The 21690-nt window shown below is 40.5% G+C and overlaps 1 protein-coding gene across 4 annotated transcripts; it reads left to right on the top strand.

Annotated features, from left to right (window-relative positions):
- The first annotated feature begins 1891 nt into the window (after positions 1–1891).
- On the top strand, positions 1892–19966 carry LOC109852156 (protein RUFY3). Of its 4 annotated transcripts, none has more exons than XM_020423039.1 (12): positions 1892–2081; positions 5161–5339; positions 5409–5518; positions 5856–6063; positions 6157–6320; positions 6416–6578; positions 6670–6786; positions 6962–7102; positions 8826–8923; positions 11829–12045; positions 12857–13108; positions 18984–19963. In XM_020423039.1, the coding sequence occupies exons 1-12, from the start codon at positions 1892–1894 to the stop codon at positions 19122–19124; spliced, it is 1980 nt and encodes a 659-aa protein (XP_020278628.1). In that variant the 3' UTR covers positions 19125–19963. The 4 variants fall into 4 exon arrangements, with proteins under 4 accessions (XP_020278628.1, XP_020278626.1, XP_020278627.1 ...); XM_020423037.1 differs by lacking the exon at positions 1892–2081 and adding an exon at positions 3468–4702 and having other exon boundaries at positions 18984–19966; XM_020423038.1 differs by lacking the exon at positions 1892–2081 and adding an exon at positions 3469–4579 and having other exon boundaries at positions 18984–19965.
- Positions 19967–21690: the final 1724 nt, after the last annotated feature.

Genomic DNA, 21690 nt, shown 5'->3' with positions numbered 1-21690 from the left:
ATATAGATATAATATATATCTAATAAAATAAAAAATTTTAATTGAGATAAGTAATTATAATGTAATTCTATGTATATATATATATATAATATCTTACTTTTTAATTTAATTACTTAAGTTAATTAAAAGTAGATCACATATAGAAACACGTTATAACCTAAGCAACCAACTGACATTGTAATGACGTAAATATACGTGATTTTTATCATTAATTGGTGATTATGACCTAAATCTGACGTTATTTTGAACGTCATAACAATGACGTCAGTATATACGTATACTGTATATACGTATACAATATATACGTCATACGTATACGTTATATATGATGTAACTATTGGTCTTTGGAGTGACGTCAGTTGAAATAAGTAAATAAGACGTCATAATGACATTATTTAAATAACACGTTGTTAAAAATTTGTTTTTGAGTATACATTTATATATTATATATAAGATCCCACGTCGCACGTAATATTACGGAAATATTATAGTAAAATTGCAATAAACCAGTAATATTAGATATTATAATACAATATTATAATAATATTATCAATATATTACATCTATATCTCACATAGCACGTAATATTACTGCAATATCACACTAACATTGTTTTTCCATTGCAATATTACACTCTAATATAGTAGAAATATTACCGTAATGTTAATGTAATATCACAGTAATATTAAAATATCCACCAAAATGCATCACAGCAATATTACGGTAATATATAAAAAAAAAAATCAATGGCACATTGCCTTAAGAGGAGAAATTAATTCTAGATTTCACTCGAATTAATTTCTCTCTTACGATGTGTCATTAGTTTTTTTACATATTATTTTTTTTACATATTCTTTTACATATTATTACTGTGATGCATTTCGGCAGACATTTCAATATTATTGTGATATTATATTACGGTAATATTTATATTATATTAGAGTGCAATATTGTAATAGAAAAACAATATTACTGTGAAATTGCAGTAATATTACGTGCTATGTGGGATGTCACATTAGTCACGTTACGTCAGATTAATGACGTTTCCTTACGTCAGATTAATGACGTTTCCTTACGTAAGGAAACGTCATTAATCTGACGTTATTTTTGACGAAACAAACTCACGTCGTCATTACATTAATATTACGTCATAAACTAACGTCGAAACGGATCAAAAACTGACTTTATATTAACGTCATTACGTCAGCTGATTGCCTAGAAATGAATTAGTTGTAAAAAATCTCAGTTGTAAAAAATCTTTATTAAAATGTTTATTAATTTTAATTTTTATTATTAAATAAATCATTTTTGCAACTACGTGTGTGATTCAAAAGAAACATTGCTACCCACACAGAACAAAAACTCCATTAGACATTTATTAGATATCGCATAGAGCTTTTGATGTCTAATGTATGTCTAATGGAGTTTTTGTTCTGTGTAGGTAGTTGCTTCCTCAGATTGTTGTTCCAAAAAGTAAAACTTTTATTACATGTCTGTAGATATTATATGTTGAAATATGTTTCATATGTTACAAAGTAAGATTTAGAACATTTCCATATTAAAGAATTTTAGAAAATATTACAGATATTTTAATTTCTGCACATGTACTAACATTTATAAGTCGTTGAGAAAACAATAAATTCAGTATTATTTAACGTTATATTAATTTCGAAAAGATGTCTAAATAAATCTTTTTACATTGTCCTCTTGGCATAAATCTAGAAAGAGTTTTAAAAAACTCTTGCGTGTTTTAGACGTGCAGTTTGTTTTCTGATTGTGAGATACACGTACGTGTCAGTAGTATACGGATATATGCTTATCACAGCGAACACGTCGGTAAATGAATGCGCCACAGAGGTCGGCGGCGGAAACTACTAGTAGAAACGTAAACATGGCCGCAGAGAGTAGCGACGGTTTGCCAATATCCCCGTCCGAGAAGTCGCTCACCGGTAGTTTCGCGTCCGACGAAAATGAAAAGAGTGTCTCGCGTTCGCCGTCGAGCTACTCGATACGAGAGGATAAATGGCCGGACCTCGTCGTGTCCCGACCGAGAAAGCTGGATGCCTGGTGGCTGCCGAGACGTGAGTACACAACAAAAGCGACACGGATGCATGCCTTGTGCCACGCGATCCGGCGCGCTTTTCGAAAGTACGCGCTTCGCGGCTTTGGCGCGCGCGAAATCAGCGCGCGGAACGTGATGTGCGCGCACGTGTCGCTGATATTCTTTGTCGTTTCGTGCCGGTTAGAACTTCTGATAGAAGCAGGATAATATGTTACTGACAAACAAATACATGGAAACAAATTTTTGCTGTGCCAACAAAACATTTTGTTGATGAGACAAAAAACTCAGCGAGCTTAGCAAATTGTTCTTATTGGCCGTATTATTATATTAGTAAAACTTTATTTTCTTATATAAAAGCAATATTATCATTCTTAATGCAATTATTATGTATTTACCAGTTAATTCTCCAGTTGCATAAATCATTGACTCTTATGTTTTATCAATGAAAAAAACAATTTTCTTCGTGCGGTATATGAAAATTTATTATACGATTGTTAAATCCGAAAATAGTATATTGTTAAATTTGATTGACAACGAGATGTGAGACCATCCTACATACTCTATACACACCTCCATTAGATGTTCATTAGACGTCACATGGAGTTACGGACGTCCATTAGACGTCTAATGGATTTTATGTCTGTGTAGGATGTGAATAGTGTATGTGTTGTGAGATCGCACGTATAAAATGCAAAATTTCTCATTATCATTGATCCAGAAGAATTTTTCACTCGCAGAGATTAATTGAAATCAATTAGCTTTGATCTACTAATTATGCGATTTTGCCGAAAAGGACTAGAATTAATGTTTTATACACATGAGCTTTTTTTATTATAAATTTAGGACTAGGAAAGTTTAATATAATTTTGAACAGTAAACTTCTCGTAACAGCAGCTGTTTCAATACTGCTCTGGTATTTACGATGGACAGTTGTAATCTCGAGTGATAAGAAAGAAATGTATTTCGAGAACACAGTGATATCTTCTACATAACATAGTGCGTTACACATTGTCGGATCTTCATATGCGCATCGTCGTCTGTTGCGTGTATCACAAAAAATCCTGCGAGACGTATGTAATTTTTTTTCCGTAACATTTTTTTGTACGCACGTGATTAATTGCTCTGGTGTAATGTGTAAAAATGTGCGTAAATGCGAAACGTTTGCAATGCGATAAATAAAGGAAAAGACTGCAATAATTTCTTACGTTTGAGTGATAAATAAAATCGATAAACGTTACAGCACGCACAATCACAGTGTTAATTAAAATTTTATACTACTAATTATATGTGAGATAATTTTATGTAAATATTTTTAAGTTTCTTTGATTTTGTAACGTTGAAATAAAATTTTGAAATAAACAATGGTGTATTTTTTATTATCCTATCTTCGTATATAAAAGTTTTAATGATTAAACAAATCTTTTTGTATGGCATTCATGTTACCTAAAAAAGAGCGCAGTTTGTATACTGTTATATCGATAGAGCGGATAAACGATGGCAGCACTCTGCAGCCACGGGCACTGCCACCGGTATTGATTTTCGCAGATGGAGGCAGAGTCAGCGGGAAAATCAATATCACATTTCGCCGGTGCTCTTGCTATTTTCGACATGATATTTTCCACACTCGACGCAATCGCATAAAATTTCACAAGTTGTTTTCTTGTTGTCAAAAAGTGCGTAGGATTTTCCGTGTCGTTTTTACGAACGAGTGATCGAATCTCTGCAAAACTACAATGTAGTCCAAGTAGTGCGCGACTATCGTCTTCTTCGATTCAGCTACATTTTTATTTGACGTTACTTCGATACCTGCTACTTGACCGAATTAATTTCTCGTTACAATTGCTGGCAAGATCTATTTGTTAATAATATACCACATATCAACGGTAAAAGAAGAATAACATGAAGAAGAGATAAACCAGTAGAGAATAAATACAGTGGACGCAGATTGTCATCTGGTTGCCAACAATACGAGCTCGACCGCGATATATTATTTGGTGACTCATCCATTGCGACATATTTCTCCATCAGCTGATCGATGCAGCGAGAAGAAGATACTTCGACTCACAGACGCGTATAGACCAAGAAAGATTTATTGAAAGCACAACTTGACGATTGTTGATTAAGAACAAAATAATTTAACAACGAGAAGAATCCAACTCGAACGATAATCGAAGAAATATTGATATTATAAGCAAGTGTGAAGAATCTGCGAACGAAAAATAATCGGGACAATCTCCGAAATCGATTGGGCGAGCGACGCGATAGAGGAATCGTCTTCTATGCGGCAGGAATCCCTGACTGGCCTGAAACTGCGGCCGCCGGGCGATCACGGTGGTGTACATCACGGCGGGGTCATGCTGGAGGAAGACATGGCTGGTGCTCAGGACACGATATATCTGTGCAATTTTCGCGTGTCGGTGGACGGAGAGTGGCTATGCCTGAAGGAGCTCCAGGACGTCGAGTTCTCGCTCCAGGACTCGATGCAACGGTCGCCATCGCCGCCGCTCGCACTCAGTGGTATTAATCACCATCATGATCACCATCACCATCACGAACGACAACAGCTTTCCGAGCAACAGCAAGAGCTTCGCGATATTATGCCGCCAAGTCCACCGCCATTGCAGCACGTCTCCAGCTTGTGTCTGTACTCGATGTTCTTGCACTCAACCCATTTCCTTGTAGCAGAATTTCGCATATTCCGTTTTCCTGAGTTTGATTCAACGAAGGTTAACTACATATACAGGCGTTATTATTATATTGTTGTTACTTGTTGCTTTTCTTGTTCGCGGAAAAAAACGTTCCTTTTCTTCTGTCACGCTTTCGCGTGGGCGCTTTGGGCGAAACGCATTTCTTCACACCGCTGTTGCGGAACTCTTTGCTTTGAGTGTTACCACTTTATTTGTTTATTTATTTTGAAAAAAAAACGAAATCATTAACTCATATTTTATGCTGTTGCAAACATCTCTTTTCACGATTAAGAATATTCTAGTAACTCTGACATTTGTCGAAGTCGTTATTGTAAGCATTAATGAGGAAAAATTACGATCAGGGAAAGTTCAAATGTGTGAGTTAGAACAGACACGTAATTGTTTTTGCAGCACGAGATCCGGTAATCATCGAGAGGAGTAATCTCGTTAACATTTCGAAACTAATCGTCAAGGAGCTGATTGAAACGTCCTTGAAATATGGTCGTATGCTCGATTCCGATCACATGCCATTGCAACATTTCTTCATTGTGCTCGAACACGTGCTCAGGCACGGCTTACGGCCGAAGAAGGTAAAACAACACACCTCGTATGAGAAGTGAGCTTTTTGAGAAAGTTTACTAACTAGTTTCCGATTTCAGGGTCTTCTCGGACCCAAGAAAGAGCTGTGGGATATTCTTCAGCTCGTAGAAAAGTATTGTCCCGAAGCTCAAGATATTACATCCAGCATTCGTGATTTACCGACTGTTAGGTACTGCGAATTTCTATTCTGAGAAAGTTTAACACGTACACTCATATTTATTCATTCGCGTTTAAATTTGATGTAACTTTATTTAACTATATGTAACGTTAATTAATTTAATTTCTAATTTATCGATTCTTTTATTAAAAAAAAAAAAATAAATTCTCGTTATCAAATGATTAGTTTCTCGAATTTTTAAAAATTGTATTTTAAAAAAAGATTACTCTTTTATCTTTATTTTATCTCTCATCATTTAAAAAACAAAATGCTTCTGTGATTTTTGTGAACACTTCTTTGTGAAATTCGTTTTTGGTGTGGGTGTGGAATTTTGAAAATCTATTTTCAGAACGGCTATGGGTAGGGCGCGTGCTTGGTTGCGCATGGCGCTGATGCAAAAGAAATTAGCGGATTATCTGAAAGTTCTGATAGATCACAAAGATGATATTTTGTCCGAATATTTCGAGCCGGACGCTTTGATGATGAGCGAGGAAGCTATTGTGGTAATGGGTTTGTTGGTGGGATTGAATGTGATCGATTGCAACTTCTGCGTAAAGGTCAGTGGTGGCTTAAAGTCGCGTGTTTTACGCGCAAACTGCGCGCGAGCCGATAATAACATTAAAAGCCACGGTCGCTCGTTGTTGTGACAGGAAGAAGACCTCGACTGTCAGCAAGGCGTAATCGATTTCTCGTTGTATCTGCGCAATAGTAATCACATACCGGGTGAATCGCCGGACGACGAACTGGAGAACGATAACATGACCACGGTGCTCGATCAAAAGAATTACATCGAGGAACTCAATCGGCATCTCAAGTAAATATCTGATTGTTTGCGAATTTTTCGCGGCAAGAAGAACATTCGTATGTGTTTTCAATATCCGAGATTTATTTTCCCCTATCGATTTTTAGTGCGACGGTAACAAATCTCCAAGCCAAAGTAGAATCTCTGACAACAACCAATGCTCTCATGAAGGAAGATCTGTCCATCGCTAAGAACAATATTCTGTCGCTTCAAGAAGAGAACAGGCAACTTAAAAAGGAACTCGGCATAGAGGTTAAAGACGCAAACGAGGTATATATGTGCATATGTATATACATGTCGCTGAGAATTGCGTGTTACGTGCGGATTGCCCCGTTAGTGAAGAAACCGAATCTCATTTCAGAACGGAAAAATACCCCTTAAAATAACAGAGACCACAGCGGAAATGGAGGAGCTTAGAAGCAGATTAGAATCTGAAAAGAAATCTCGGCAGGATCTGGAGAAAGAACTAGAGCTACAGGTTGTGAGACCGTATCTTTTCAGCAATATTCTTTCTTAACGTACGAGCAGAATATTTTTAGAGCACGCTCGAGGCTTTACCGCGGAAGTAAAATCGCGAGAACGTACGAGAACGCGCGTACAAAATACAAGAAACGTTCGAATAGTATTCTTGTTATTTTCTTTTTGTCGTACAGATTAGCATGAAATCCGAAATGGAGGTAGCTATGAAGTTGTTAGAGAAGGATATACACGAGAAGCAGGATACTATAATATCCTTGAGACGACAGCTGGAGGATATCAAGCTAATCAACTTGGAAATGTACAAAAAGCTGCAGGTGGTATTCATATTTTTACTTATATGAATTTTCCGCGCTTGCGTAATATAGCATACTCGTACTTTAATCTAATCAGGCACTTTTCTCCAGTAAATTACGAAGTAATCACACAAAAAAAATCACACAATTGACACGAACGAGTATACTATACCATGATATTATTTAGTTATATAAGACTTACATAAAGGACGCTGTAATTGCAAGATTCTTGCAATTGGCAAGGAATTACTAGTTGTGCAGCACAGAAAGCAAAATAACCTTTCCGTAATGTTCCAGCAACGTGCCCGTTAAAAAAAAGCAATCAAATCGTACGTGTTTCTCTGCGCGAAATTCAGCATTTGCTTAGATTGCTTTTTTTTTTTGAGGACGTACTGAAAAGAGTGCGTCGTGAAATTTCCCCGCACGTTCGCCGTGATCTTTTCCTTCTTGGGGAAGATTTCGGCGTGGAAAGACAATTCTGCGTTTCTCGACGTGTTTCCCTTGTAGGAGTGTGAGCATGAGCTGACACAGAAGGGCGAGATGGTGAGCCGGCTGCACGCGAAGACCAATCAGATCGGCAAGATTCTTAACAACCTCGAGAAGTACAATCACTTGATGAAGGACGGCGAGAACATGCGAAGCCCGACCACTCCGGGCGGCACGTCGAAATCTATTCCTTATAAGACTAACCCCACCACGCCGCGGGGTTGTCCGGAGAGCGCGAACGCGACGGCCCGGCCGACGGTCGATCATCAGCGTTCGTTCGACGAGCAATCGTCGAAAGCCACGAATGACAAATTGAAACAGAGCCGCTCTACTTCCGAGATATCCACGAACAGTTCAACGGCCGAGCAGGCCGCGAAAGAATAAAGATACAGCCTAATCCTTCTGCCCCTCCACACCCCCCTTCACACGATTAATTCCACAGCGGATCTCGACACTCTCGGATATCGCCGGCTATTCGGTGTTGCACGCGAGGCGTACATTTTTTATACGAACACCCTCGAGACTACTATAGAGTTGTGCAGTAGTTACTTTGCCGCGAGAAGTTTCCACTTTTACATTTCACGCATACCGCCATTCGCCGTGTAACACACGCCTGACACGAATTTTTTCTGTGCCACTTTGAAAAAATCGATCGTCGGTTGACAAATCGCACGTAATTGCTATGGTGTAACGAAATGATTTAGCGTTTTTTTTTTCTTTTCTGAAACGCTGGATACACTGACTTTTACGTTATCGTCGAGACAATAATTCCCGTGAAAGTTTTCACGCGGTGTTGAAATATCAAGCGGTTTCTCATTACGTCGCGCAAGAAATATCAATTTGTTTGCAAGTTTAGTGGAAGTAATTAGACAAGTCATGAAATTCAGCGACTTATTTTTAACAATTTTTAATCACACGTCGCATACTTCACTGATAATACGATTGACATTACATAGATGTAAGATAAGTAGATTTTTTAAATCTGGCTCTTTAGAGAAAATCGGGAAGATTTTATCAGACATTTCGTTACATCATATTCGCTTAGATGAAAATATATATCTTATTGTGACAGGACAAAGACGCGATGTCATTTCATTAACTTTGTACTCTCGCACGTATCTATCGTGAAACTAATTTTCTCACTCACAATATGTGTGCATCAATGCTATTGTGTGTTACTATTCCAGGTTTACTTAAGTAATAATGGGCATTTGATCGTTTCTCTTTCGCTTTTGTGCTCAATGAATATTCATTTCAGGAGTGCGAAGGCTCGCTTAAACATAAGACAGAACTGATCACGAAACTGGAAGCGAAAACACTGTCGATGACTGAGACCATCCAGAAAATGGATGAGAAGTATGTTTAATTTGTCTTTCATTAGTGTTAATTAACTTATAAGTGCAACCGATCACGCGCATGTATATGCATACTATTATACGCGAGATTAGACGGTCGCGTTAGCCATTAGTGTGATAATAAAGCCAACGCGCATCGAAAAAAGTTTTGCGCTTTATCATCCTGCGTTTTCCCGCTCGACGAGGCGTCGACGCGCTTTTTATCATCCCCGTCAAGCGGGGCTTATCTGATCTCGTTTGCCTACGCAAAGATTGCGTTGATAAACCAGCTTTTCGCTCGGTATCGCGACGGTATGTCCGATGAAGAGATCCCTATAGAGTGATAAGCAAAAACAGCGATGGGATTAGCTTAATCAATACTGTGCATTATCTAATAGCGTATTGATGTTTATCGTGACGCGTGTCTCTCGTAGAAAACGCCAGCGTGCAAACGCGGCGCAGAAAAACGATATTATATTATACGTGTATTTATTAAAACTCTTTAGCAAGAGTTTTTTTATTTTCGCTCGATTCGCGCGAAGCAGCGGAAACGTAATAATTCAAGAGAAACGGTCCTATTTCTTGTAAATAAAAAATAAAAAAAAAATAAAAACACTTTTCTCCATTGTGTAGAATAGTTTGTTGCGTTCGTGGGTAGTTTCTAGTCGCATTTTTCTAGTCGGCGAGATGTTGCATGTTTTAACTGACCGGACATGCAAACGATGCAAAACTTTTTTTGATGCATACGCAATTTTTCGTCGTTGTTCTTTATTCTTACGAGAAGTTGTTCACTCTTGATGAAAAGTCGACATTATTTTTGAAAATCGAATCTCTTCTCTCACGCGTAACCTACTTCTTAAAAAAAAACAAAAGAAAAAAAAGAACCATTGGAATCTCGATACTTGTCGAACTGCAATAGATTAGCAGGCATTATTTACGTACAAATATAATCGTTGTGATAAGATTTTTCTATCAGCTGTCGCTGTGTATAATTGCGAACAGTCATACTCAATAATTAAACAAAGCGCACGCAAAACAAATAAATAGGTCGTATCTAGAGATGATTTATTTTTTACTTAGAAAAACGCGTCGCAAAATCGAATAGGATAGGTTTTAGAAAGAAACGTTGAAGTTCTCTAGAATTAATTGAAACTTTTTTTCTCGTCACGGGGATATTGGCAAATCTTCACTATAAAGCTACTCGATAGGCAGAGTTGTATATCGATACAAGTAGCTAGTAATGATATCGAGACGTATTTTAAGTCTTTCGCAATAATCGATAGGTTTATATATTATAACATATACATAATTGTACTAATAAAGAGAATATATACATATATACATATATATATATATATATATATATGTATATATATATATATTAATATTTCATCGAGCATATATAAGAATAGTAACAAATATTTTATTGTGCGAATCTCATGTCGATCGTTACTTCACGCTTAATTATTTCAATAGAGTCTGAAATGTGTTATTATTGAAAAACAAATCTGGTTGCTTTAGATAAATCTGTATATTTCCAACTAATCTTTATATCTTCAATTGAGATTTATTCGCGTCAAATGTGTTTAAGGAACTGATTCGCGATTATTGAATCATGTCACCGAATCATTCCCCCCCTTTTTTTTTGAGTAATTTATGATTATCTTTCGTGTCATATATAATGGGAAATAATTCCGGCATAATTATTGAATTATCGAGTAGTTTACGTTATTATTGTTATCGACAACTGTAATCTCGAACTCATATATTCATAAGTAAGACATTACTCGAAATACAATAATTACTCTCTCTTCTATCTCGGAAATAAAAAATGTGCCATATTCATATACTGATATACGTAAGCCTCGTATAAGCCTCGCAAAGTGGATATTATAATAACGCACTCTGACACTAACGTGTGCTTGTACCAACAACGCTGCGAAAATAAATTTATGACAGAAAAGAGCGTGCGTTTGTGTTTATCCCAAAATCACACATCGTTAATTAGACGTAAGAGATACCGCAATTTATCAGCTCTATTAACATTGTTTATTTTTCATTATATCTAATAATATATATGTTACGTATTAATTTTATATTACTTGAGATGAACATAAATGAAACAATTTCTTTATTTTCTCATCCTTGTACGTAATTGCGATGTTAGATAAGGTAAGTTGTCAGTCAATATCATAAGTAATGTTATTATTGAAACATTAAATAGATTTATTGTTTTGTTACGAAATTTATTTTGATAAAAATTCTGTCAATGTAGTGTGTATATACGTGAGTACCTACTATTTATTACCAGTTTATTTATTATCGTTTTATGTTACAAACGCAATAATCTATTATTTATTACTAGTTTATTTATTGCCGTTTTACATTACAAATGTAATAATCTACCAGGTAAACTTCAATCGCAAAACAGTTCCTTAAATGCGTTTTCCGAGAAATAAATATTTTATGTTTTTTTACAACATAATCACAATATGACGCTTATTTGATAAAACGTTTAAGCACTTGAAAATTGCTACTTTTGAGCAGACGTGCTTCAATGAGTTCAATGTAAAACAAAAAAAAAAACTTGAATCAAGATGCGTCTTATATAAGCATTTTCCGCTAATGAATCGATAAAAAACAAAATTGAATGCACTTTCTCTCGCCAGTAAAGAATTTACGAGAGACTACCATTCGACGTGGATTCTCACGCTGAAAGGAAAACGGGGAGGGATCATCACCTCAAATATACGCGTCATTACACCCGTGCTTATTTGAAACCTCAATGTAATCCCTAAGAGTGCGAAGTATGAGAGATTAAAGATCGTTGATTCAATTGAACGAAATGGCTTCCGGCGCGGAAAGGAGGAAGGGAGAGGGAATTTTGTACCTACGACATTTAAGTATCAGCGATTTGACTTAATCAGGTGCAAGGAGATGGATGGTGTCAGATCGGGAGCGGAGGAGAGGATGAGGATTCTGGACGCGGAGGCGGTCGCGCGGGAAGCGCGGACGAATGGGGTCGAGAGGGAATTGCAGCTCGAGCGCGAATGGAGGACCTCCTTGCAGGAAACATCGATCTGTAACACGGAGAAGATCTCTCAATTACATCAGGAGATCGATCAGCTGAAGCGGGTGTCCGAGGTAACGATAACAGCGCGATATCTGTATTGCCTTTTAAGCATATATCCCGTCGGAGCGAATAAATCTCCGTTGCGTAACGTTATCGTGTCGCGCCCGCCTTGTAAGTTCGCAGACTCGACGCGCGCGCGGGAAACGCGCGCGTGTTGCGAGATAACCGATCTTTTTCTATTTAAATCCCATTTCGAAACCCGCCAGCGTGGAGATTATAAGCCCGGACACCTAATTCAATCGGTCGAATCGGTCGCGAGGATTTATCCGTTTCTTCGATAATAGAACCGACAGTGATAGCGCAACGTCGCATTGAAATAGATTAACGAGATTTATTCCAACCGCATACCGTATTCTCTCTGCGCGAATTCCGAAAGCGGTATCACGTGGGCGCGCTATTTGACGGCTGAGTAAAAATAAATTGATTTTATAATTAGAACAGAGAGCAAGTTATTCACCGGACGCAATTGGATATAATATGCTTATTAACTAATTAAAGACATAAGAATATACTACATTTCCGCGGAGAGACGCAGAGGATAAAGTTAGAAATCGAATTATTGCGAAGTAAAAAAAAGCGAAAATTGGAAAAAAAGAAGGACACAATTGTGTATAATTATTTGAATTTATTATATATATATAGAAATGCTTTTGCAAACGGATGACACAATAAATTAATTGTTCGCGGCGGAAGTTCGCGGATTGTCGTCGCGTTTACACTTTAACAGACACGACGCGCGCACTTAATCGGCGAGCAGACGAGCGCGAATTACGCGCGGAAGGATGAGAATAATCGTCGAATCGGTGTGTCCCGTTGTTCCAGAAATACTTGACGTTGCAAGAGGAATATTACGCGCTGAAGGAGGTGTGCAGCGAACACGAACGAACTCTGGAGGAACTTGGAGGACAATTGAGCGCGGCCAAATTAGCGGCGGCCGAGCTGCGCGAGGCCGCTGACAATGCTCAGCTGCAGCAGCAGCAGTCGCTGCAAGAGGGCGCGGTAACCTGGGCGAACGATCGGTTGGTCACCCAATGCAAGGGGTGCAGTCGTGAGTTCAACATGACTCGTCGCAAGGTAATCAAACTTTTTAATTGCTCCCACGCCTTCGTATAACACGCCCGCCTACACTTTCTTGCCGTTTTACGCTCTCTCACGGTACGTCTCGAGGCTTTCTGCTATCCTTCCTCTTCTTCGACAAATCTTTACTCTCTTCTCTCTTCTCGTTCTCGTCCGCGTTTCCGAATCTATTCGTGGAACCGCTTCGCGCGAAGAGAGCGCTCGCTCGGCTGAAAGCGCGCGGTACTGCCGTACGTAATTGTTCAATTATCCGCCGTACGGGAAGTAATCGCGTACTCTCTTCCTCGATGCGAATTCCTCGAACGTCGTATCTCCTTGCGTCGCAGGAAGAGACAGAAACGAACGGAGGCGCGCGCGTTAAATGACCGACGGTCGATCGGGTCGTGGTTTTAAGGGCGAGGGTAACAATACACCCACTTCGGGCCTCATAGGGAGGAAGCATCTCCGACGTTCTTGCCTCGCGCGCTCGTCAGGTCGTCAGGATGAGATCTCCGAGATCGGAATCGCCTCGGCCTCGGCGCGCAACACAACTTTGATGCACGACAGTCGTATTATTAGAGATAGCGAGGGCTATCGCGTTCGCTCGGACTAGCAATTACACTTAAAGGCTTTCGTTTACCTAACTTTCCCCTTTATTAAATCGCGATAGGTCGTAATGAGGGTCGGAATTTGCGGGGAATAGATAAGAAGGGCGTTTGAGGGATTACGGACTTAAACAAGTTCTCGAGTGTGTTAAACACCCGCCGCAAAGCGCGCGCGCGGAAACGCGTAACCTTTTTTAATTCGCTCATTTTAACGGGACGTGTCGCGTTACACGGCGAAGCCGCGCGAGAACTTTCGACTTTGACTACTCAAACACGAAAACCACGAGAGCACCGCTTGAAGTACTCGCGCTGAGATCTGATCGTTCTGTACTATGTAGCAAGTTGCGTGCATCGATAAGGGAAGCTCGCGAAGGGAGCGTGCATTCGTCATAGGGATACATTCCGTGGCGGGATTTACGCGCGTTTCACACAAGGCTTATCGAAATTTCGCGGACGTGGCGCGATAAGTACGGTTCAGCGCGCGGCCGCGCGGTCGCGCTAATTGTCCCGAACTTTTGGAAAAAAAGACCAGTTTATTGAACGCATGCGATTAGACGTCTTGGCGTGACCGTTGTTAGCGTGACAATCGATCTTGCGAATTCTTTTTGCTGTCACGCTACCGGAAATCGTCTTTAGTTTCATTTCGGGAGCATTGTTGTATATCGCAAGTCTCGTCGTCACTATTCACAGCGCTTTTCTCACTACAATTTTGTCAACAATGACTCGACAGTCTTTAAGCGAGAGGTAAAAATGAACATCGCAAGACAAAAAATAAACTTTTGAGATTTCATGTTATTATTTATAATAATGGACAGAGATTTGAACTATTTTTATTTTTGTTCAATGAAAAGTTGCCAAGTGTGTATATGAAATCGTATACCTACGTCATACCGAGTATAAATACATGTGCATATATGTGCAACATTTAGCAATCGATATGCGAAACACAGATGAACGCGCGATGAGAAGTATAAACAAAACATTGTCAGATATGTTATTTTGTGCGTACCGTAAACATTTGCAATTCATTTAGATACAATTATATTAAGTTTTGATCTATATTTGTACACCGTTGTATAAATTTATTATTTCTACGGGAGATATACGATTTAGACGATTGTAAAAAAAAAAAATCAATTTGTTTCTGACAAAAGATGAAACATGCAACAATATACACGTCTTAAACATCGAGCTACCATTTTCAGCATTAACTGACGTTGCAAATTGCTTCCCAAGTAGGAAATGGAAGATAAAATATCTTAAGTGGCACGATTTCGACAACTCTCCCTCTCTGCATTTTACTGCACCATCATCCGACATACATTCATGATTACGCGTTGTGCATGCATGGCCCGCATGCATATTCAGCCGGCGGCGATGTGATAGAGACGTTGCTCGCCCCATAAAATACATTAGACCGTATTCTCTCTTTGCTTCTCGTAGCTCCGGCGCTCAAGGAATACATTGCCCGCGAGAAAGAGAGAAAGAGAGAGAGAGAGAGATAGCGCGTGCACTCTTGCGCGGGGTGAAAAGAAGGTCGCGGCGAAGAGAAAGGGTGGTAAGTTATTGCATAATAACAAGGCAGTGCTCGGGTATCCTTGTTACTCATTTTTCGCCTCGTAGATGTATTACCATACTGTTTAATATAGAGTAGACCACCCCCGCACATGGCACGACCAGATGTGTGGGTGGAATCGTGCCGGTGGGCAAGCCACTCTCTCTCTCGTCGGGGCGAGAGGTACCGCGCAATTTCATTGTGCGTGTGTCTCGTGTACATGTGTCTGTGTGTATGTGGAAAAAGGCGCGCGCGTACTCGCTTATGAAAGAAAAAAGCGAGACGGCCCGTATCCGCGCGTGCACAAGCGGACAAAACAATAACCGCGCCTTCGTGGCGTCGCACAGTCCACCACACGAAGAGCGCGCGGTTGACCACGTTAAGACGGGGGTGAGTTCACCTCCGGGGCTTTTCTCTAAAGACCGCGCTCCGCTGCACACGGCCACTCTTTTTTTTTCTTTTTTTTTCTTTCTTTCTCTTTTTCTCTCTCTCTTTCTCCGCACCGACAATCGCTTTATACGCGCACTTGACACACTTCGCATAGATCCCGGAATTTTGATTCCGATGTTAACGAGACCGTGCGCTCTCTTCTTCTTATATATGTTTTATGCATCGCTGAGCGTTTTTATTTGTTTCCCCCCGTTAACAGTAATTATTACGGAAGTTCCGTCCCGCGCAGAAGAAGATCTAACCGCGTTTAAAACCCTTTCAACCTCCTGAAATCTCTGTGCTCCGTCGAGTCAATGATTCAGTGCGAGGAATATAAAGAAGAATTTGTATTCACCGAGGTTCCGCGGGGGTTATTGTACGTCTTCGTTCTCTTGTACGCGCGGGAAATGAACACGTTTTTCTCCCGCATCGTCCGCATCCGTACATATCCGGATGCGAGGGAGAAAAACGAGAGACATTTATTTTATCGTATCAATGGGATTATTGCGTAAGGAAGCGGCGACACATCGCGCCATCGATATTGAATAATCATAAGCGGCATCGGATCGTGCGAACAGATGTTGATAAATGAATGCCATTTGCCGTCACGTGCATCGATATGCGGCAATAAAACGACGACGGCGCCATAAACGACGGCGCAAGGAATATTCTACTTTGTGCCGCGTAAACTTTAAGCGAAACTAAGAAACGTGTTTCAAACAATGAGATGTACGCGTATGTATATTTCAGAGAAGTACAATTTATTCTCTTTGCGTTAAGAAAGAGAGAGAGAGTGTGTGTGTGTGTGTAAAAAATATTCTTTTTCATTTTAAGTTAAATTAAGACCTAGATTTTTTTACAGTAATTTCTGATGAAGAACCATCTTTCTGAATAGCTTTATTTTTAAACTATATTATTAGCTGCAAAACCACCGAGTGTATATGTGTGTATAGATATATATGTACATATATAAATAACCTCTCTGACCGATAAACAAGAGAGAGAAAGAGAAAGAGAGAAAGAGAGCAGCGTTTCAGGTCGTCGTTACATCCGCGAGGAATACACGAACGCGCAATCGCGTCCGCGTCTCTTCTTAACGTTTAACTCCAGAGATGAAAACTCATTTCCTTGCTTATGCGATTGCATAAAAGTGAGTTTGCTCGTCCGACGGCACAAAGAGGAGCGAGACAAGCCGCGGGATCGCGTCTTTCCCGTTTTCTGGCAGAGACATTCTCTCTTTCTTTTTCTCTCTCTCTTTCCCTCTTTCTCTTTCTCTCGCGCGTCCCGCCGACGCGGAGTCGCGCGCAATTTATAGATCGCCCATGGTCGATCATATTCGCCTGGCAGTATCTCGCAAATCTGATCCCGCAGACTGATTTATTCGTCTTCGGAAAGTATCTATAAGTAGGTATCTATCACAGTAGTAAGAGATAAGACGTGCCAGAGACACGCCGCCGCGGATTCGCAGCCACCTATCTCCTCCTTACGTCCCGCTCGTAAGTCACGTTGATGGGACGGTTCAATAATTAACTTCGCGGGGAGAAATCGGTTATCGGGACGATATTATTCGGGCTCTCACTTCTCCGGTAATAACCGGAAAAGCAAGCGCCGCGACCCTCGTCGCCGTCTCGCCGACGAGATGGGGTTGAACGTGAGAGATCCGAGCGTCTCGCTTAGGGGATTCAATTTAGATGTAAAATTTAGAATCCGTGCGCGCGCGCGATTTCACAGTTACTCTTTTAGTCTGCCGAGAGAGTACGAACGCCCCCGCGCGTTATTATAATAGATCGTCGGTAATGGCTCGAAAATAAAGACTGTCGGATAAATGAGGCGCAGGTTGGAGGTGCAAAATGAACACCTAGATGTGTGCGTTTCACACAGCTTCCCGCGCTCGCGATTTGCAAATCTGCGCGGAATCCTCGCGCGATGAATCGACGAAGAATGTTTCGCGCTCGCAAGTAGATTAGAGCTCTCGAATAATATTAGAAATGAAGTAAAATCATGACAAAACAGGATATTGCACGTATTTGTCTGCAAATAGAAAAAAAGAGAAAGAAAACTACTTCGCAACTTAGGTTGTTTACGCTTGCTCGTCACGTTGTGAAAAAAAAGTTTCGGAGTTTTTTTAAACTAAGATACCTCCGACCCTCTGAGCTTTTACGCAGCGAAGTAAGTCTCAGACTAAAGATTGCGTTAACAGTCTTTAATTCTGTTCGTTGTTTCTCGACCGAAGTCCGACCTTCCGGCTTGCTTCGGCCAAATTCTAGCCTGTTCCGTCCATACTCGAGCAATCTCTAACGACCACTTCACATGGAAATGGACTCGCGCACAAGAAGCACAGCGAAAAAAGTATTAAGCGCTCTCTTACCTGAAGTTGACGCGCGGACAATAGTATCCCCGTCGCAAAAAGCTCCGGTCCGTTGTCCGCGTGCCAGCTTCAGCCACGCGGGCATGCACTTTTTTTTTTTTATCCGACCCGCGCGTACACACGTAATCCGTGACTCCGAACTACGTTGCACACGAAGCTTTTTACTTTCCAGCGCTCGGAGAACTGACCGAAGCGCGGGAAAAACTCATCGTTGTTACATGCCGCGAAGTTGCTGTTGCTTCGGATGTTTTCGATTAAAATGCTGTTTCCGCGCGAACTAACGCTCCGCCAACTCTCACCAACGATGCTCTCCACGTTGCGCGATCGATATTTTATGAGGTCTTATCGATTTTCGCGTCGACGTGAAAATTCCGACGATCGACGTCAAGCGATAATATCTCACTTTGCCCACTTCTGTCATTTTGCTGCTTCACGCTGCGCGATTTAGCAACGAAATTGGATTTACGATGTGTCAATCATTTGCTGCTTGAAACGTTCGCGATTGTACGATATCATTTACAAATGTAAAATCTCGAGAACATAGTATTTGGTTTTAATGGCCACTCATATCACAACTTTTCTTAAGAAGCTTCAAATTTCGCTGGCAGTTGTAAAATATCATTATTTGTAGAAACGAACTTCAAATACCGCGCTTCTGATATTTCTGACATTCAATGTCGATATTGAATGTCAACACTGACATGTATTATTGCTTTAATTACTGTAATACCCGATCTTCTCGTATTTCCAGCTCGAATTAACAAGTATTGTTATTTAGATCTAGTAATTGTTGTAATTCGCCCTAAAATATACTGCAAATATATTGATATAACACATATATAGCTATAACACACTCGTTTCCTCTCGACAGAAGAAATTATTTTATAAATCACTTTTTTGGACAACAGATGTTGCAAATGTTTGTTTCTGTTACAGCATCATTGCCGCAACTGTGGACACATCTTCTGCAACGCCTGCAGTGACAATACAACAGTCTTGCCGAACTCGGCGAAACCAGTGCGCGTTTGTGACGAATGTTACGTGTTTCTGGTCAGCCGTTACTCGGTGATGCGTTAATACTCCATCAAGCCTATTGCTCTTTGTCTCTAAGGACATTTGTGTATCGCGGAGATGACGGTCGCGCGTGTATATAAGCGCGATCTCGGAAACGAGAACGAAAACGCGGGCGGGAGAGACCGAGAGATAACAAAATCTGTCCGAAAAATACGCAGTCCACAAATATTTGAATACGTTCCTCTTTTACGGTTATGCGTAACCATTTGTTGTAAATTGAACGCACGCGATGACGGACAAACCAATCTGCCGTGAGCAATATTTCGTTCCGCGTTCTCGAATCTTTTTTTTTTTTTTTTTTTATTTCAGCGGAAATCGCTCGCGATATTTTAAAGTTTACAATGACTGCGTGTTAGAGCGGAGGTTAGAGGGAAATATGTGTACAATTTATCAAATTTCGTTATACGCACCGCAACGTATAATTTCTAATGCATTTTACAAATGACAAGATGTACGACAGAAATATATGTGACCGACGGAATTTATTATTATTTTCGTTCAAGCTGTGTTTTATGGTTTTTGTCGGAACGTTGCATTTCGTTGCACAAACTGTTGTTTGTCTCGCCACGGTGAGAATCCAACGATCAGATTACACATGAAATGCGTTTACAAGTACGTAACTGCGCACCTTGCTTGTAGTGTAATATGTTTGGACAGTAGTTTGCATTTGTTACGCTCAGCGGGATATAAGATTGTTCGCCGTGTGATCGTTAACTCGGAGACAATTTGTGAAGTATCGAAAAAAAAGAAAAACGCGTGCCTGTACAACGATATTTTTCAGATATTCTATACTATTCTAAAAAAAAAAAAAACGAAACAAGAAGAGATTATGTATAATGGAAATAAATGAAATGGTTTTTTAATCTGTGTGTGTGTGTGTTATTATTTATATTCTCCGCTTTTGCGTCGTCGTAGCAAACTGTTAAATTTAAATAGGAAACGTCTTTATTTCGAGTCCGCATATCTCAAAGGAGATGTATTATCCCGTAGTGTTACAACTCCTTTTCCGGAGAGAATCTTTCATGGAAGTGTATATGCTTTCACAGTTGTATTACAATAGAAGCAATTTAATTAAGGATGAAACCTCTGACGATTCCGCACAAGTATTTCAGACGTCTTCGGTGTTCCGGAAAAGCGCGAGTGATTCATGCAATAATTAATTAAAAGTACTACGTAGCGGTCTGGATGGCTGTACCTTCGCGTATGTGACAATGTTGTCCGTGAAACTTCTCTCTCTTTTTTACAAAAAGTACAAAAACTTTCATTATTTTTCTATTACCGACCGTAATTTCTTTTGCATTAAAATTTACATCTGTTCGATTAATCACTTGCAATTGTTTCAATTGTACATCCCGTAGAAACAATCCGCTGATTAATACAATATAATATCCCGGCTCGCTTCCTCGCGTCAATTTTTACGGGGATCGATCTTTCAGAACAAATTAACAAAACAGAGAGAAAGAGAGAGAGAGAGAAAGAGAAAGAGAAGGTAAGAGAGAAGTGGCTTCTTCTCCGCTCACGAAAGGCGATTCGCAAAGAAAGCGCTCGCAGCTGCCGTAATGTGTAATCCACCTAACCTGTCGAACGTAAATCCGTTTCTCAGGTGTACACAGCACACCTCTCGCTCTCTCTAATCTCTACTACCGGCGAGCCACACGCCATCAAGTTTCTCTCTCTCTCTCTCTCGTTCTTTACGCTCGCTGGAAAAGCAATAAAACAGTCCGCGACCGCCCTCCATCGCGCGCCCGTCTCGTTCTTATCCTTCGCCCAGACGTTAACAATGCCTACCTACCCTTACTACCACGACCGCCAACGATCGCTCGTGAAAACCGTCCGCGTGAACTGCTGCCAACTCCCCTCAGAGGGGAGAGAAGGAAAGAAGGGGTTAAAGTAAAGCGCACACCCCCGTGTATGCGTGTGTCTGCACGCGTGTAACGTCTAACAACGAGTACAATAACGGGTTGTAAGTGGGGGAGTTAACGGTGTCGTGTTACATGTATGCTCGCGGGTGCTCGCGCCGCCTGACTGCGGTAAGTTCCTGGCCTGGGATGGTTGCGAGTGCCGCGGCTAGACTGCCCCTGTAGGCCAACTTGTCGGATATCTACGACTTTCGAAAGCTCGTTAGCCGCGAGCGTGCACGCTTAAACGGCCGCTAAATTGAAATCGATCTCCCCTGGCCCGCTCCGCTCGCGCGCTCGTCGATCGATCGCCCAGGCCGCGGCGCGCGACCGGTATCGCCACGGTGCGATTGGCGCGAGTGCATCCCGCGCTTCCACCTGCGCGCCTAGTACAAGCGTGCACGCGACAAATTGTGCTCGAATGAGTTCGGTTACACTCGTTCGCAATTCCTGGCTTTCCGGAGCCTCGTCGAAAACGGGACAATTGAGTCGAAAACGGGAAAATCGAGTTTCGAGCTGTAAAAGTACGACGCTAATTATTGAAGAACGATATTGAATTCAATCACAGCCGAATTATGATTAAAATTGAATTAAAAACTAGGGACTTAGAAATATCGCACGAAATTACCGCGAAATATCACGCGAAATCGACAAGTCTCTCACATTTTTCT

The sequence above is a fragment of the Pseudomyrmex gracilis genome, unplaced genomic scaffold, assembly GCF_002006095.1.
Source record: "Pseudomyrmex gracilis isolate BER0280 unplaced genomic scaffold, ASM200609v1 scaffold_25, whole genome shotgun sequence".
NCBI lineage: Eukaryota > Metazoa > Arthropoda > Insecta > Hymenoptera > Formicidae > Pseudomyrmex > Pseudomyrmex gracilis.
This window is presented reverse-complemented; position numbering and strand designations above follow the sequence as displayed.

Bases quoted from the DNA above. Each gene is read 5' to 3' on its own strand.
- LOC109852156 (XM_020423037.1), top strand. From the start codon at position 4,342: ATGCGGCAGGAATCCCTGACTGGCCTGAAACTGCGGCCGCCGGGCGAT. The intron at 6,321-6,415 runs GTAAATATCTGA...ATCGATTTTTAG, and splicing joins GAACTCAATCGGCATCTCAA to TGCGACGGTAACAAATCTCC. The intron at 12,046-12,856 runs GTAACGATAACA...CCGTTGTTCCAG, and splicing joins AGCTGAAGCGGGTGTCCGAG to AAATACTTGACGTTGCAAGA.